This window comes from Danio rerio, chromosome 7 (assembly GCF_052040795.2).
Source record: "Danio rerio strain M-AB ecotype USA chromosome 7, GRCz13ab, whole genome shotgun sequence".
NCBI lineage: Eukaryota > Metazoa > Chordata > Actinopteri > Cypriniformes > Danionidae > Danio > Danio rerio.
In genome coordinates, this window is record NC_141027.1 from 7,317,163 (window position 1) to 7,337,242 (window position 20,080).

A 20,080-nucleotide genomic window follows, 5' to 3' on the forward strand; every position below is an offset into this window, starting at 1 on the left:
AGAGACTCCACCTTACAGTCCCACAGATACAGTGAGCACACCCTGCTTTCAACATCCACATTCTTTAAATCCATTTCTCTGTGAATATAGACAGTATACAGCCATGTGCAAAAGTTTATATCTTTTTATATCTCACATCTCTTATATCTATATTATAAGTTTATATCTCACTGCGATCAGCCAATCAGATTCAAGAACCAGACAGAACTGAAGTATAAATATATATTTATAATATTGTACTGCCATTCTACGTTTTTATTACAGTGTTAATAAAGCCTGCATGATGACAGAATCCAAAACACTTCTCTTGCTTCAAAAATAATTTCATTTATTTGAAAATCACATTGAAAACAAGACAGTACAGTTCTTCATGTGACAATGGTGAGCAATATGGGTGTGAAAATGACAAATTCTAGACGTTTCCATGTCGTCCTCAAAGTGTAGGCACATAAAAATGACTTCAGACTGGAGTAGCTGAAATATACAGAAAGATGTGTCTTTTTTGGAAAACATTAGTGTGTTGAGGAAACCTGTTCGATAACAGTGTGTGGTGGCGCAGGAATTATAGTATTTTTCCAGATAAGCAGCATTAATATCCCATAACATGTCATTTAAAGAGAAAAAATGGCAATTTCCTCATTCACATTCAAGTGGCTCTAAACTTTTCTTTTTTCTTTTGAGCACAAAACTAAATATTCTGAAGAATGAAAAAGCAACAATTGACATCCATAGTAGGAACAAAAAAATACTATGAAAGTCAATGACTTTTGTTTTTGTTTCTTTCAACCTTTCTTCAGTATATCATCCTTAAGAAACCCAAACAGGGTTTTCAACAATTTTCATTTTTGGGTGAACTGCCCCTTTAATTTATGTTCATCCAGACCACATCTGTGTATTCTAGTGGGAGGCGGAAACATATCAACACAAACAACAAATAAAAATAAACAAATAACAGACTTAATCGCTTGATCTACGCTCTATTCTTATGAAAACCAACAGCAGCAAGTTACATCTAGCCTCTGTTTCCAACACGTCCCTTTTTAAGCATGCAAACCGGAGTGTTCCTCTGCTTCTGGCAGATGTGCATAGTGCTACAAATGGCCTTGCATACAAAATTTGCATAATGCGTCCTGGATTATGATATGTTTGTGCCACCTGAGTATTAATGTGATTAAAAACAGCCAGTAGCTATGTTTCCATCCTAAGAGGTGAATAAGATTTATACGCAAAACTGTAATATCGCATAAAACATTTGCGAATAAAACAGCGTTTCTTCTAATGAGTCAAAGACAACAAAATCGTCACTTCCTGATAAACTGGTAACAAATATCAGACAGAATAATGTAGCTTTGTGCATTAGGAGAAGCCAACCGTGGGCTTTTTTCTTCTCTAATAAATGAGTGGAGCCTCAGAAGATGAAGATGAAGGCATGATGAATGCAATACTGTGGCTTTTAGAGGCTTGAGATGCTCTTTGGGAGCACAGACAGATGCTCAAGACAGTTCTGAAGGGAATAATAATAGAATAACAATAATACTGAACCACTGTGATGATGGACTTTGGCTGAGGGATTTCAGGAAGACCATGCTGGAATTTACATCTTTCCATCGTAGGTTATGCACATTTTATCTTCTTGGATAATAAATAAAGATAATAAAGTTGATCCTACTCAAGTATTTATAAAATGTATGCACATCTTGGCGTTTCCATTAAAGAGCCCCTATTAAGGGTTTTTGATAATGAACTTCTGTGCAGTGGGTAACACAGCTCTAAGTAAAACTATAGATTTTTTAACGAAATAGTCGAATGAATGAATCGAGTTGGGTTTGGATCTTTAGCTTGAATGTGTCGTCGTTGATACGGTACATCACCAAATATGTAGTACAGGTTCCAGTAAAACGTGAACGCACCTTTCCCTTCTGACACTAGCGGAGCGATAAGGATCACGCGACTGATCATGACAAGAAGATAACGATCACTGACAGATGGAGATTCGGTTGCAGGGAAGGGTTAAAATCTGTTTTCACTACAGTACCACAGTATAGCCAACCATGTGCTGTGTTTGCTCCTGTCATTTTTCTGATGACTGATACAATAACCTACGCTGCAACGTGGGATTCCTTGGCCGTTTGCTATTAAAGGAAAGATCAGCGACAGTAACTGTTGCACTTCATATGGAAAATAGATGCACGAACATTTTGAGTTTGCTCGCTTCATTTGCGCATTGAATCTGCTTCATGTCAAATTCACTGAACAATAGATGCGGACATGGGCACTCTGTTGAGTGACACTAGCATTGTTGCTAAATGGCTAACATGGATTTTATTGAGAAAATAACAGTGTTTATGTGCTTTATGAAGACTGAAAAACATTGTTGATTTGTTTGGAACCGTGTCAGAGTTCACTAGATCCTTTCAGAGGTGCACCAGCTCTATAAGCTTACAAACTTCTTCAGAAACTTAACCTGGATGATGGAAGCTTTCAGCGGTGCTTCTGACTGAGCAGAGCCCAGTTTGATCAACTGTTGGCCGGTGTCGGCTAGAGGATTTCCCCTGGGACACTGTCTCTATTCGCGTCTTTGCATTGACTTAACATGTAAATCACTCACGCTTGACGCTTCTTCCATGTCTGGTATGAACGCAGCATTACAGAGCAGTGCATGTACTGTATCTCTCAAGTAAAATCTTTATGGGGCTGTTCACATATTGCGTCCAAATCCACGTTGAAAGCACAACGCATGCTTTTTTCCTGAACTTGTGATCTTCTGCTGGTTGTCTTTACTATGGCCACCGTCAGCTGTTCCTACACATGCGGTGAGGTTTTCAAAACAGTTCAACTTTTGCCACTGTGTGGATTAATACTGAATCTGTGTTGTGTCTGACTTGGGGTCAGGGTTAAGAGTAGAGTATATGCTGCTGTTTGACTGCATTGCTTTATTGCATTCCTGCATTGGGCTCACACATACTCTGAGTGCTACGCCATAGATGGATGTTTCTCTCTGTCTCGCACTGAACCGAGTCAACCAATCGCAATAGACTGGGTCATTGGCCTAATCACCGCAGATCAGCATCGTACTAAGGAGGGGTTTGGGAACTAATGAATTGCTGAACGATTCATATGGGAGTCGCTGGGCTAATTAGTTAAAAATAAATGCATATTATATGACAATTAACGTGTTTTTTGATCTTGCATGCATATCAGACTGTTGTTGGAGACTCCCTAAACCGAAATATAACCTTTTATAATGCAAATAGAGAAGTATTTTACGCTGATGGAAACATAGCTAGTGAATCTGAGGAGATTTCTTTGGCACGTGAGGTCCAGTCTGGTCACTTTCAAGTGCACGTTTCAGTCTTGCAATGAAAACTCCTCTCCTGAATGAGTTTTTCCAGCAGTCCGCCAGCTGATTTCTCAGTCTGTGCTGTAAGTGCATCATCAGTAAGCGTCTGTGCGCCTGTGTTCACGACTCAAACTCGCTGTCGCTGCTGACCGAGATGTCCGGTGTGGAAGCTCCGGTCCCCCGAGGGCCTGAGCTGCAGTCGCTGTTCCCCGGGCTGTCAGGGTGGCGGGGGGATGAGCCTCGCAGGAGTGGGTTGTGCTCCGATGATGAACATTCAGGAGAACTTCCAGACGGCAGGAGAGAGGAATCCTGCTGTAGTCTGAGGGGGAAACATAGATAGAAGAACCGTCATTATGTGCTTCAGATACATTTGAAGTCAGTTTTTTTAGTATGTTAGTATCAGTGTTGCTGGTTTTTTAGGATATCTATAAGCTAGTATGCTCCAAAACAGTGACAAATTTACATTCAGAAGATATAAACCTGATATAAACATGTAAAGCTTGTAGTTTGTCACTTCCACCTAAATGGGTCAACAGTTTATTCACGTCACCTCATACTTCAGTCACCCATCAAATCTTCTGTCCAATCAAATGCTCTCTAGTGTCTGACATGCCCCGCCCCCTTTATGACGCTGATGCGCTCAAGCTCAACCACTCTCACTGGCAGAGCGGTCATAAAACTAAATGCTATTGGCTGTTTTTTTTTAGGGGGAGGAGCCACTCTATGCCCTGCCTGCCCTTTCTTCATGTTTCGGTTGAGATTACATCGGACACTGAATAAAACAATGCACATTTCAAAGCACTTTATGTGACCTTTAAAAGAAACACTCCACCTTTTTTGGAAACAGACTCATTTTACATGTTAAACAGTACCCTTCTTTAATTCATTCAGCCATGTTCAATTTCAAAAAAAGAGTTTTGATGATTTCAACATTTAACACCGTAATGAGAGTGTAGTTTCTAGACCAGGGGTCACCAACCTTTTTGAAACTGAGAGCTACTTCTTGGGTACCAATTATTGTGAAGGGCTACCAGTTTCATACACACTTCTTCGCTTTGGATAAAAGCGTCAGCTAAATTACTAAATGTTCTTAAATAACAATTTTTCTCAATTTACTTTTAATTATTTGTTGTTGTTATTATTGATCAATGATATTCATCAATGTGAAGAGACACTGATCATGTTAATGATTTCTCACAATAGTTCTCAACAATGATTTAACAAGGTAAGAAACAGAAATATCAATATGCAACACTTTATTTGTCTGAAATTGTTTTAGTTTTTTTTATATATACACCTTAATGTCATTAACAAATTTTACACCAATGCAGGTGTGATTTAAAAAGAATAGCTTCAAAAAATACTAGATTCAGCCTACTGGTATGTGGTGCAATGGTGAGCTATTTTTAGAACAGGCCTGTGGGCAACTCATGTAATCCTCGTGGGCTACCATGTTGGTGACCCCTGTTCTAGACATATCAACCTAGGAAATAGTGTCTAAACTTTTACTTTTTCTGCTGGTCTTAGTACATGATGTAACAACAGAACAATCAAGCTTTAAATAGTAAAACTATCAAAACTCTTTGGTCATTTTTTAGTAAGATGCTTAATGGTCTAATCCGATTCAATGATCTCTGCTAAGCTAAGCTAAAAGTGCTCCCACCAGACCTGGAGATGGGCTGAATGCTGAATGGATTCAGAAATTGTAAAACTCAATTCAATTCAATTCAATTCAGCTTTATTTGTATAGCGCTTTTACAATGTAGATTGTGTCAAAGCAGCTTCACATAAATGGTCATAGTAACTGGAACAGTGTGGTTCAGGTTTTAGTGTTTAAGTTCAGTTCAGTTCAGTTTAGCTCAGTTCAGTGTGATTTAATCATTACTGAGAGTTTAAACACTGAAGAGCAAATTCATCGATGCGTAGCTCTACCAATCCTTAACCATGCGAGGCAGTGGCGACAGCGGAGAGGGAAAAAAAACTTCACCTGATGGGAGTGAAGAAAAAAAACCTTGAGAGAACCAGACTCAGTTGGGCACGACCATTTTAATTTCTCCGCTGGCCAAAAGTCTTGTGCAGAGCTTCATTCGCCGTGGTTTAGGCTGGAACACCACGGCTGGAAAACTCAACTGTCTAACTCTGAGAGAGTTGTAAAATGAGCCTTTTTCCAAAGAAGTGGAGTGTTCTTTTAAAGTCTAGCCATTTTTAGGTACCTGTTTTTGGCAGAAGCTGCTCTGTCCCGCTGTCTCCTGTTCTTGAACCAGTTGCCCACCTGTGTGGGAGTGAGACCAGTGGCCTGAGCCAAATGACGCTTTCTGGACGGGTTTGGATAAGGGTCCTGCAGGTACCATTCCCTCAGCAGACTGCGGGTTCTCTCCTGAAAACACCAAAACATTACCAATCTCTATTACACTGTTTGTTCAAACGACTTATTTAAAATTAGCACAATTCTTAAGATTTTTTGGGACAACTTAATTGTTTGATTCGATCCACTTACATTAGCAACTTAATTGATTTGTGTTTGGACAGTTTCAGGCTGCTGAAATATAATTCCCTAAACTGGCATTTTGTAGGTTAAAAGAACCAAAAAGACAGACAATCCGATCATTCTCCAGTCCTCTGTTGGCCGCACCCATACATACGTCCTCTTTCTATTAATTCTCTGCTCAGCGTTAAAAGCATGAGACTTTCTCAACTGCACATATTCGGTGTTCATTTTCAACCCATCTCTGCTCACAGGAAGTTTAGCTGCAAAGTGAATTTTAGACAATCAGGCCTTTGCATTTCTATCAGCTTCATCTACTTCTGCAACAATGCTTCATTAGTATGCAAGGCATATCACACTCAAGAGAAGAAGTTTGGTTAATATCACCTTAAGCAATACAAATACTATTGTTTCTAACATTTCTTATCCTCTTAAGGCCCAAGGTGTTTTTTTTACATGCATTTATTATTTCTCTTTGCTATTTGGGCTCATTGGAACCTAATTAGAATAAAAATCTAAGTATCTTCTTTTGATATGATGTACTTTTAGAGAAAAATGATGTCCATATATGTGGACTCGTGGTCTTAATTTACATAAAACACTTCTTCCCGATTTTTTTTTAATGCATATTTAACATAGATTTTTTTTGGAACTTGCTTTGACTATCAGAGTGTAAAAACTAAATTTTTTTCCCATTTTGGACAATTGAAAAATCGGTTTTGGGACATTTCATATGCTGCAGAACAGTTGACACTGTACGTCTGTAACAAAATATAAAACATTCAAAGTATTTTAAATAGATCCTTTAGAGCTAAAATGTGCTGTCCACGTATGTGGACACTCAGGCCCTAGGACACAGGTGTCAAACGCAGTTCCAAAAGGGCCGCAGCTCTGCACAGTTTAGTTCAATCCTAATTAAACACACCTGATCAAACTAATTGAGTCCTTCAGGCTTGTTTGAAACCTACAGGTAAGTGTGTTGGAGCAGGGTTGGAACTAAACTGTTCAGGGCTTCGGCCCTCCAGGAATTAAGTTTGACACCTCTGCCCTAGGAGGTTAAATATCTGCATACATATTATGGTATTTTTATGCTTTAGAACAGTGGTTCTTAAACTGGTACGCGGACTGCCTTCTAGTGGTACGCAGAGTAATCCAATAGTCATATGTACATGCAACATATATTTAAAAATTATCAAAAATGGTTCATATATGAATATGATGACATATAGCCTTTATTTATGAGGTCCAAGCAGCATTTTCAGGCTTTGATGAATAGGATATTATAGGTTTACACTTTACATTTAAGTACAGGAGATTATTTTTTAACATTTCAATAACTGTAGCCGACCATTTTTCATGAACTTTTAAAAAACATTTAAATTGAAACGTTGACATTTTATTTTGTTTGTTTGTTTGTTTTTTTAAATATAAGCACAGCAGTGTTAATGTTCAAACTATTTATAATGTTTAAAATGGCCGATAATAATAAATATTTTTAATAATAGTAATTAATATGCCACGTTTTTTAACTGTGCAGAGCTGTAGCTGCCTAATTAGGCCTACTATGCTACTGTAGTTCAATACTGGTCATATGGTGGTACTTGGAGGGACAATTTTTTCTGAGGTGGTACTTGATGAAAAAAGTTTAAGAACCACTGATTTAGAAAATTCATAAAGTAAGATGCAGCACCTTTAAGTAAAATACACTAATGTATTTTTGTCAAAACCTGATTAACTGATTAAAATGAAAGCATCAAAAAAATTCTGTCATGACTTTTTGTCATATCATTTTTACAGCGAGTCTTTACTGTATTTTTGGATCAGTTTAATGAATTAAAGTAAACCCTTCTGAAAAATTCGACAATTTCTTTTGGTCTGGTTTATATCTTACTGCACATTTTCAGAACTACAACAGCCTAAATATGTCGTTGTTACAAGTTAAAAACAACGACTCAAGAAGGATTTTAGCATTATCTGTATGTTGCTGCTCAAATCAATCGTCTCATGACAATACGAAATAAATGTAAAACCTAAATAGAGAGAGTAACGTCTAAATAAACGTTATTTATTGCACAGAAATCCATGATATAGCACTGACTTATTGCTATATGGAGTTGTACGCTTGATATGTCCATGGCGATGACCTTGAAAGCACAAGTTAAGAAGGACAGGATCTGTTATGAGGCTTAACGCAGGGCTTCAGAAGTCAATCCTGGTCTGTGTGTTAAGGCACTGGCGATCGTATGCCTACTTTACCGCTGACCGTCTCATCTCGTTTACAGTCTGCTACAGTAATCTGGCTGCTCAGTGATTAAGCTTCATTTCCTGCGCCAGTAACTACTGTAAAGTGACCCGGCAGCTGTCAAGTACAATGAGAAAAAGTCGATTGTTGACTTCATAATGTTTATAAATAAATAATTGTATTATGGAGGCGGCACGGTGGCTCAGTGCGGGGTTTCCCCTGCAGTCCAAACACATGCACTATAGGTGAACTGAATAAACTAAATTGACCGTAGTGTATGTGTGTGAATGAGTGTGCATGGGAGTTTCCCAGCATCCACTGTGTAAAACGTATGCTGGATAAATTGCTGGTTCATTCCGCTGTGGCGACCCCTGATAAATGTGTTGTTAGTTAATTGTAACTTATTAAACTAAGTTAATCCTGTTTTAACTTAATTTTATAAGTTATGCAAGCTGTTTTATTAAATGACTCATCAGGTTAATTTGATTCAGCTTAAAAATTTAAGGCAACCTGTTTTTTTACAGTGTATAGAATTAAGGGTCAGTTCACACAGAATTCATTTTACCCTTATAGTGCGCAACTATTCTGTTGTTTCTATTTGTAAACACACGCTGGACAGTCGAGTTTGACTGTTATGCCTGCATCTTAAGAAGTGCCCAATTTTTAGGACATCATGTCAAGTTGAAAGATCTTCAACTTTCACACACAGTGCAGCTCATCACTCTCAGTACCAAAGCAGTGGACCAATCAGAAGAGCTTGGAGGCGGGGCAACCGCTGCAAGCTTTTGTTTGTAGTAGAAAGTTGGAATGACAACTGTTTTATTTACTGTTATATCACAGCAGAGGAGCCACTTATTGTGGCTTTGTCCAGAATATCCTGAGGTATATGATGTATTTTCAAGTATTTATCATAACACACTGTTTTCCTATTTCTAATGGGTTTGTTATTGTTGTTGTTACATCATTCTGCACTTTTTTTTTTTACAGACACTTTTTTTTTGTACAACAGAATTTTGCATTCTTAAACTCTAGTGTGATAGAAACTTTAACTGAAGCTGTCGGCATGGAAAACAAAATGGAACAGTTTGTAAAGTTCTAAAACGCTATTAAAAAACTTCACGAGACAGCAGAGATATTTGAAGGACGAAAAAAAAACATTTGTTTACTGTGAAAAGTGAACCATTACAGTAAAAAAAACCTTCAATTTATTTTATAATCAACAATGATTTATTTAACATTTCTCTTTATTATTTTTTATGAAAAATGTAAAAAAATTTGACTAAAATAAAAGGAAAATTTTGTACAAATTTTTATGAAACATGATCTTTATTTAATATGGTAATGTTTCTGGGCATGAAATAAAAATCAATCATTTTACACCGCACAATGCAAAGCATTCTTCAAAGTATCTTCTTTTGGGTTCAACAGAAAAAAGAAACTCAAACACAAAAAATACTGGTTGATGGTACTTATTACTTATAATATTTAACATTCACACAGAGGCGGATTTAACCAATAAGCAAGGTAAGCAGCCGCTTAGTGCCACAGGAAATAAGTAGTCACGATCACCAGCGATCTAAACACCATAGATCGCTGGAAAACAGGAACAATCGCTAACGGACTACAGATCCACCATTTCATGGACTACAACTCCCTACATGCACTCCGCTCACACACACATGGTCCTGATCATGACTGACTGCACACACATGACTGACTGGACTATACACACTTTTTAAGCTGCACGCACAGACAACTTGGGACTGGGCCTTGCTATATTGTAATGTCTTCATGTCTGATTTTGGATAACCCTTTTTGAACCTGCTATGATCTCTGCCTGTATGACTAACCTGCTAAATAAACGCTGCATTTGGATCCGCTATTATCATCATCGTCAATCTACAGACATTACAGGCCCCCAATAAATATCTAGAGGTATAAATTCTAAAAGTATAAATAGATGTAACCTATAAATTATATATAACATTGTTTTCTATCATATTTTGTATGGTAAGAGGCAAACAAATAAAAGTTTTATGCAATTAAATATTATTTAATAGTATGTAATTTTAATGTGATGTAATAATAATGTTTAAAATTAAAATATTATTGCATCTGCACAAATCTGTCCACCATCCCAATCGTGGAGCAGTCAAATTATATATATATATATATATATATATATATATATATATATATATTTTTTTTTTTTTTTTTTTTTTTTATAGGCCGCAGGCCGAGTGCCTTAGTGCCCCCACCAGTGCTGATATACAGCTATATTGCACTGCTATGAGTGTGATATTGTGTTTATACAACAGTTTGACGGCATAATTGTGTATATAAAAACAAAATCAAACACGGAAAGTCTTAAAAGATCTACTTTCTTCCTGATTCAAATCATAAGCTGACAGTTAAACAGTTGAGCAAGCATCTTTTAAACTTTAGATCTGTAGTGTCTGCTTGTTGCTGGTTGTATGTGGGCAGAGTAATACACAAAGGGTAAAGAGGCTGTACGGGTGGTGATATTACTTAAAAATATCACGGCAATCAGCCAATCAGATTCGAGAACCAGACAGAACTGTTGTATATATGTATGTATATGTATATATATATATATATATATGCAGGCACATGCACACATAGGGCTCAACCTGTGCACTGCACATGCCCTTTTTAGTCTTGGATAGAAAGTGCCCTTCCAAAATGATCAAAAGTGCCCCCGCGACGCGACACACCCTCGGTCCCGCCCATCAGTAGGCGCGCGACAACACCGCTGATTAGAACGCGCGTGACAACACCACTCTTTAGTACGCGCGCGCTCTTTAGTACACGCGCCAACCCCCCAAATTTTCTTCAAAAATTTATTCCTGCACATGCCCTTTGGACGGTCTCTGAACGGGCCTGTATATATATATATAATTTTAGTTGTAAACTAATTTCAATAAAACAAAACAGTTAAAATGTAGAGATTGCATTAAGACAAAACAAAGAAGAAGAAGGAGACTTGATGCATGCCCTGGGATCCTGTTCCAAAATACAGGAATTTAGGGTTAAAGTGCATTATTACATTCAGGATGTTTCTGGATGCTGCATATTTGTAATGGGAGACCCGTTCGTGTTGGGATCTGGTGTGAAGATGTCTTTCATTAAACCCCTCAGCTGTAAAGTTTTTAAATTTAGGGTAGAAATTGTATTGTATGATGTACTTTTGTGTATTACGTGTGACATGCGTGTATGCTGCAACCAAATTACCTTCGGGAAATGAATAAAGACTGACTGACTGACTGGATTCAAATAAGTATTATGATTGGAAGACAAATTATTATGAGGGGATGGCGCTCAGCAGGTCCACCATCATTTCATGGGTTACAGAACTGGGGAAGGTGGAAGCATATGAAAAAATGACATCTAGATTACTAGATAAATTAGACGTTTATCAGAGAAGAGAGGGAAATTATTTGGCCTTTTTGGAGAATGAATAAGGTCTCTGTGGTAAGACCCACAGTAAAAGTGTAGTTATCTTATTTGATTTATGCATCATTATTATTATTTTGATATTGTATTAATGTAGTGTTTTATATACACACACACACACACACACACACACACACACACACACACACACATATATATATATATATATATATATATATATATATATATATATATATATATATATATGTTTTTTTAATCAATAATTATGTTTAATTATATTTATTTATTTATGTATTTATTTATTTATTTATTAAGTCTTATATTATTTATCTGTATTTTCTGGATTTATGATAGCAACATCTAATGACAGCCACTGCCGCTGTTGAGGAGGAGAAGGGAAAGGGGATGTTAAAAGAAGGTAAAACTTTGTGAACTGATTGTACTGTTAAATTAGTGAAGAAAATAAAAACTAAATCATAAAAAAGACAAAATAAAGAAACGAAGTTTGAGAGTTATAAAATAAATTAGCAAAATAAATAAAAAGTAGAAGGGTGTGTTTTAGGACTGATGGGCCCCACAGCTGGAATTGTTTAGGGCCCCCAAATCACTAAATCCGCCCCTGCACTCACATGTATCATTACTTGCAAAGTAAGAATAACATTATGGGAACCAGCATTCTCCAAAATATCGTCTTTTGTATTCAAACTAGTTAAGGTTGCGTAAATACGGACAGAGTTTTCACGTTTGGGTGAACTATCCCTTTAATTTGACTTTTCCCTCATTGCCAGACCACTCCACAATCCACTTTCCATTGCACAATTCACATTGGTCGGCTCTGCGCAAACAATTACGGTCTCGTTACAGTGATGAGGGCTTGAGCTGCTGGTTAATCTAGTGTCTGGAACACGCTGAAAAGGTAGAAAGTCATCTGTGCGGAAAAGAGAGCTTAATGCCACAGGTGGTCCATCAGCTCAAGAGGCTTAAGCCCAAGCAGACGGTCAGCGACGTCTCCATGTGGAGCAAAAGCTTGTGCATTGACACAATGAGGGCGTATTGAGGAGCTCCGCATGCTATCATCGCATGCCGTGTTGACATTGTTGCGCCGAGAATGAGGCGTAATTAAGGCTCTATTTGTTTGCACTGCGAATGCGTAAATACACAATTTAAGAAGGGAAAATGACGCTGCAGCTTCCAGAGGTGCTTCTGCTTGACCAGACGCTCTAAATGAGTTTGATACTAATGTAATGTAGTCTCACTCAAAAAAAAAAAAAAAAAGACTGCTTGTTTAAGCTACTTAATAAAAATGAGTTGAAACAACAGAATTCTTACATTTTTGGGGGTCTACTTAATTGTTTCATGCTCAATCCACTTCAATTTGTACTATCGATTATGTTAACAATCGATTTGTGTTGGGAAAATAGTGTGGAGCTAAATTGAGATTGCATTAAATTAAGCTTTTTGACTATAGAAATAGCTTCTTTCTTCTGTTAAACACAAAATAAGATATTTTGAAGAATGTTGGAAACCATTTTGTGTTACCGTTTTTACCAGCATTCTTCAAAATATCTTCTTTTGTGTTCAAACTCAATGTTTTAAACAAGTGAAGGTTGAGTTGAGTTTGGGTGTACTGTCCCTATAATTTCACATTTTTATGTTGTCGGTCCACTCTTCAATCCACTAAACTGATTTAGATCACATTAAACTACGCTTTTAACCCACACATTTACATTTTATTCACTGCTTTGAAACAATCTACATCATAAAAAAGCACTGAAAATAAAGAGGAATTGTATATTGCGTCTATTTATTTTATTGAACACAAAAGAAGATATTTTGAAGAATGTTGGAAACCGTCATTTACCAGAATTCTTCAAAATATCTTCTTTTGTGTTCAATAGAAGAAAGAAACTCAAACTCAATGTTTTGAACAAGTGAAGTGTGAGTAAATAAAGACTTTTGGGTGGACTGTTCTTTTAATTGGACTTTTTTTATGTTATCCGACCCCTCTACAATCCACAAAACTGATTTAGATTGCATTAAATTACATTTTTGACCCACATTTAAATTTATTCACTGCTTTGACACAATCTACATCATAAAAAACACTATAGAAATAAAAACGAATTGTATATTGAGTTTCATTATACTATTGAACACAAAAGAAGATATTTTGAAGAATGTTGGAAACAGTCATGTACCAGCATTCTTCAAAATATCTTCTTTTGTGATCAACAGAAGAAAGAAACTCAAACTCAATGTTTTAAACAAGTGAAGGGTCAGTAAATAAAGACAAAGATTTCCCGTTTGGGTGTGCTGTCCTTTTAATTTGACATTTTTACGTTGTCAGTCGACTCTACAATCCACTAAACTGTGATTTAGATCGTATAAATTAAGTTTTGGACCCACACTTTACATTTATTTACTGCTTTGACACAATCTACATTGTGAAAAGCACTATAGAAATAAAGAGGAGTTGTATATTGAGTTTCTTTCTGCTGTTGAACACAAAAGAAGATATTTTGAAGAATGTTGTAAACCGTCGTTTGCCAGCATTCTTCAAAATATCTTCTTTTGTGTTCAACAGAAGAAGGAAACTCAAACTCAATGTTTTAAACAAGTAAAGGGTTAGTAAATAAAAACGTTTGGGTGTACTGTACCTTTAATTTGATATCCTTACGTTGTCAGTCACCTCTACAATCCACCAAACTGATTTAGATTGCATTAAATTATGTTTTTGACCCGCAGTTTTACATTTATTCCCTGCTTTGACATAATCGACATTGTAAAAAGCACTATAGAAATAAACAGTAATTGTATACTGAGTTTCTTTATGCTGCTGAACACAAAAGAAGATATTTTGAAGAATGTTGGAAACCGTCATTTACCAGCATTCTTCAAAATATCTTCTTTTGTGTTAAACAGAAGAAAGACAACTTAAACTCAATGTTTTGAGCAAGTGAAGGGTGAGTAAATAATGACAGAGATTTCAGGTTTGGGTGTACTGTCCCTTTAATTTGACTTTTTTATACATTGTCAAACCACTCTACAATCCACTAAACTGATTAAGATCGCATTAAATTACATTTTGGACCCGCACATTTACATTAATTCCCTGCTTTGACACGATCTACATCATAAAAAGCACCATAGAAACGAAGATGAATTGTATACTGAGTTTCTTTATGATGTTGAACACAAAAGAAGATATTTTGAGGAATGTTGGAAACCGGTAGTCATTTACCAGCATTCTTCAAAATATCTTCTTTTGTGTTCAAACTCAATGTTTTGAGCAAGTGAAAGATGAGTAAATAAAGACAGATATTGCGCGTTTGGGTGTACTGTCCCTTTGATTTGACTTTTTTTATGTTGTCGGTCCACTCTTCAATCCCCTAAACTGCCTAAGATCGCATTAAATTACATTTTGACCCGCAAATTTACTTTTATTCACTGCTTTGACACAATCTACATCATAAAAAGCACTATAGAAATAAAGAGGAATTGTATATTGAGTTTCTTTAAGCTATTGAACACAAAAGAAGATATTTTGAAGAATGTTGTAAACCAGTAGTCATTTACTTCCATAGTAGGAAAATATAATAATACTATAGAAGTCAATGGATGCTTTTCCCCAGCATTTTTCACTATTTCATCTTTTGTGTTCAATAGAAAGAAGAAACAAGTTTGGATTAAATGAATCAGTGATTAAATAAAGACAGAATTTGTTTTTTTTTCTTTCGGTGAACTATTTCTTTAAAGGGCCATGAAACCCCCTCGTTTCAGCAGGGTGTTTTCACACCTCTACTTTCGAAAAAGTCAGAAAAGTGGGCGTGTCCAGCTCTGTTTAGGGGGGAGTGTCGGAGGAACTAAAGTGGGATGGTGTGGGAGTGTCTATTTGTGCACGCGCGAGTTTCAGAGTCAAAATACACACCCACACAGACAGGAGAAAGCGATGGTGTTTAACCTACATGGACATCTGTAGTCGAATTATTTGCTGAATTAATAAATGTTGGACTTTAACTGCAGTTTGGCTCTTTCATTCAGGGAATTCATTCATGCCCCTCGCGACAAACGAGGTATTTGATTCGAGGAGCTGCTCTAAGCGTGTATTTTTCATGCAATGTTTGATACCGCACGGCGAATGAGAGAAAAAAAAACTCTGCATTTCCCGGAAACTTAGATGCACACGGCAGGTAGCGTCAGAAAGCCGCGTGTGTTATTCCGGTCACTAAATGCGGTGCTAACATTTCTGCACTCAGTGCAATAGTTAACTTAATTCGATACGAGCAAACTGAATAAACAAAGAGCACTGGTCGCTCACTTACCAAATCTGTAGAGACAGGACAATCACCAGCAACTAGAGCCGCGTCTTTATGAAGAGAATACTACAAGCAAATCCAGATTTCAGCGTTTGCAGATGAGAACAGCTCTCAGGTAAACAATAATCCTCCTTAGACACGTAAGTTATTGTTGTCGAGCGTCGTGTACACGGTTAATCCACACGTGAGACTGAGCTCTCACAGAGAGAAAATGAAAACGAAACTTAACTGTAGCAAACTCTAAAAGCAACACTTCACGCTTGTTTTGCCAACACAACGTGGCGTCTTTGTTGTGTAAACACGGGGACACAAATGAATATTAATGAAGTTGCACAATAGAGCGCGCTGATTGGTTTGACCCAAGCCTTACTCATGCATTAATGTATCACACTGTAAGACGTAATAAGACTCACTCAGGCACAGACGCCCAGTCTGCACGCTGGAATACACGCTATTATGTCATGGCCGTGACGCAGCTTCAAAAATTCGTTTCAAACAGGAAGTACGAATTTGCTTGAAATAACGCAAAAACAACCAATTTACACTTTTTAGTGAAATATAGGTGTCCTAATAGTGTTTTTAGCAGTGTGGGACACATATACGACTGTCAAAAGCTCAAAAAATGTGTTTTGGTGTTTCGTGACCCTTTAAGCAAGAAGCGCTTCAATGTTGTATATGGTTCAAAAAACTAGTATAAATTACTTTAATTTTTTTTTTCATTAAATTACAAATATTAACGTATAATATGTGACTTTAAAGCTGTGATATTTCGACATGATTTACTTCTCATCTCAAAATATGACTTAATATGACAGTTTCACATTTTTGCCTTATAATTATGCCATATGCATGTTATAATTTTATTTCTTTGTATTATAATTAACTGAATTAATGTTTGTTGTGTTCTCCAAACCCGTGCTAAAGTTTCATGAGTCGGTGCTTGAAATGTGTTATGTCTACAAATATATTTTGTGCTAATGAGATCTAAATATCCCACTGAAATACTGAAACAGGAGCAGAAATTGCAGGAAAATCAAAGAGAACTTGTGTATTTATGTGTGTGCGGTGATACATTGAAATATACGACTCCTAACTCATTCGTTCATTCATTTTCTTTTCGGCTTAGTCCATTTATTAATCTGGGGTCGCCACAGCGGAATGCATCGCCATCTTATGCAGCATATGTTTTACGCAGCGAATGCTTTTTCAGCTGCAACCCATCACTGGGAAACTCATCAATATCCATTTTTTTTGTTATTTTCATGACTGTTTTTAAGCATTTTAAATGTCACAAATATGTGGAAATAAATAAGATAAACTTGACTCTCCTTCCTTTAGTAACTTTAGGGGCAAAAAGTTAAAAGTTGTCGCTATATAGTTTTAAAATGTGCACTTTTAGATCACACAATATTATTAGGTGTCCTTGTATTCAGTGTACAATTTAATTAACTACTAAGAAATGTTAATTACCTACATGTACTTACTATATGGTTAGGGTTAGAATGCAGGTTAAGTTAAGCTGCGTGCAATTATGCAGAATTGATTGTAACAACTATAGTTAGTACATATAACAAATAAGGATTCCTTATAACAGTGTTTCTCAACCACCTTCCTGGAGGACCACCAACACTGCATGTTTAGGATGTCTCCCTTGTTACACCCATTACAGGTTTTTCACTCTCTGCTAATGAGCTGAGGATCTGAATCAGCTGTGTTTGGTTAAGGAGACATGAAAAATGTGCAGAGCTGGTGGTCCTGCAGGAATGTAGTTGAGAAACACTGCCTTACAATAAAGTGTTACCCACTGATTTGGACCAGATGATGCATAATAACACCTTAAAAGTACTTACTAGTGTCTAAAATGCACATTAGATAATGCTGCATTTACACATTATGAAAAGTGGGCTATAAAAAGAATTTAAAAAATTTACTCCAACATTGTGGTTTGTCCAAATTTTACCACAAATATTTTAAGGAGTTAATTGGGCTTCAGCTAAAGTACAGTTAAAGACAACTAACTAATCACAGTTATAGTTGAACTTAAGTTTTTAGTCAATTTGATTGATGTTAAGATGACTATAATAGTGAATTTGATTGAACTAAAACATTTACAAACCAGGAACATTTCGCCTAAATTTCATCATTCACAGTACGCACCCTTTACTTTTTACAAACCTGCTTTGACTTTCTTATCTTAAACAGAAACGAAGACATTTTGATATCCCTTTAACCACTGACTTCTAGGATTTGTTTTTTCCTATATGGAAGTCAATGGTAGCCGGTTTCTAACAATATTTAAGATACATTATTTTCTGTTAAGAATAAACAATCTCTGAAATAGTGAATTATAGAGAACTTTTCATATTTGGGTGAACTACCTCTTAAATTTTTTGTCAGTTTGATTGATGTAAGTTAAAAAGTTAATTTGATTCAACAAAACATTTGAAGGGACAGTTTAACCTAAGTTTCGTCATCTACTCAACGTTTACTTTTCACAAATCTGCTTTGACTTTCTTCTGCTGAACAGAAAAAGACAATATTTTGATAACCCTGTAACCATTGACTTCTATACGATTCGTTTTTCCAATATGGAAGTCAATGGTAGCCGGTTTCTAACATTCTTCAAAATACATTATTTTGTGTTAAGAAAGAAACTCTGAAAGTATTGAGTGCATTATGGTCAACTTTTCAGTTTTGGGTGAACTATGCCTTTAATGTTTTTGGTCAGTTTGATTGATGCAAGTTGAAATGACTAGAAATAATTTGATTCAACTAAAACATTTAAAGGAACAGTTCAACCAAAATTCAGTCATTTACTCACCCTTTACAAATCTGCTTTTTTTTTTAACAGAAAAAGACAATATTTTGATATCCCTGACTGTTATCACTGACTTACATTTTCCTATATGGAAGTCAATGATAGCCGGGTTCTAACATTCTTCAAAATACATTATTTTGTGTTAAGAATAAAGAAACTCTGAAATAGTGAATTATAGTGAACTTTTCATTTTTGGCTGAACTATCTCTTCAACTTCTTGTCAGTTTAATTGATGCAAGTTGATAGGTAATTTTATTCAACCAAAACATTTGAAGGGACAGTTCATTCAACCTAATTTTCGTCATCTACTCACCCTTTACTTTTTACAAATCTGCTTTGACTTTCTTCTGTTGAACAGAAAAAGACAATATTTTGATATCCCTGTAACCATTGACTTCTCGATTTGTTTTTCCAATATGGAAGTCAATGCTAACCGGTTTCTAACTTTCTTCAAAATACATTATTTTGTGGTAAGAAAGAAACTCTGAATTAGTGAATTATAGTGAACTTTTAATTTTTGGCTGAACTATCTCTTTAATTTTTTTTTGACAGTTTGATTCAAGTTGAAATGACTAGAAAAGTAAATTTGATTCAACTAAAATTTTTTTTTTACATTGTACATGTAGATATTACTATTTTTTAAACAATCCCCAGCCCCAAATGACATTATTCGAATCTTTTTCCGTAAATTGTACTACTTCAAGTGTAGTTTCAGTACTTTTTGGTCTCACCTTAAAGCAGTGTGTCTTCTGCTCTCCATCCCAGATTGTCCTCGGCAGGGGGAACTTCTTACGGATGCGGTACTTCTCTACCGGGCCGAGTGGTCTGCCCCTCAGGCGCTCCGCCTCCCGGTAATGCGCGTCCAGCCACAGGTCCTGCAGTTTAGCGTGAGATTCGCGTGTAAACCGGTGACTCTGCAGAATCTGATAGAGCGCCTCGAAATTCCCGCCATGGAACGCGACGAGAGCCCGCGCGCGCATCACCGACTCATGACGGTTGAGCAACTCTCCGGCGGAACCGGGCACGGCGGCGGGCAGAGACCAGAGAAACCGGCCCAGGCGCTCGATATCTCCTGTTTCCTCGAGATTCTCGCACACTCGGGCCACCTGCTCAGGTGTGAACATCGGCAGAGGAAACATGGCTGTAGGTTTGTCTGACTAATTTGAAAACTCGCGCGCCCGTTTATACCAACGGCATTCCAGTGTGAGTAACGGACAACCAACGGCCTGAACGACTATATGAATGACTATATAGCTGACCGGTTATATAACGGAGCGACTGGGTTCTCGGTAGGACGAATTCTCTGTAGGTCTTCTTAATGTGACATCTTCTAGTAAAGGAGGAGCAGCAGAAGTCAAGCCTATTTATAGAGAGATTCAATTAGCATCTTTGTGCTTGTTTTGAGGGGGATTATGCGCCTCGGTCATTAGCCTCTTAGCAGGGG

General features: G+C 36.7%; 3 protein-coding genes across 4 annotated transcripts in view; 1 reads left to right on the forward strand and 2 right to left on the reverse strand.

Annotated features, from left to right (window-relative positions):
* Positions 1–20,080, forward strand: part of actn3b (actinin alpha 3b) — a 701,279-nt gene that overhangs the window by 370,279 nt on the left and 310,920 nt on the right. The gene's annotated exons all lie outside the window — the stretch shown is intronic.
* Positions 1–20,080, reverse strand: part of pfdn2 (prefoldin subunit 2) — a 207,239-nt gene that overhangs the window by 117,589 nt on the left and 69,570 nt on the right. The window lies entirely within an intron of this gene.
* On the reverse strand, positions 308–19,823 carry six7 (SIX homeobox 7). The gene is given in 3 exon segments (NM_131354.2): positions 308–3,659; positions 5,554–5,717; positions 19,368–19,823. Coding segments are annotated over 3 exon segments (771 nt in total). The 5' UTR covers positions 19,776–19,823; the 3' UTR covers positions 308–3,460.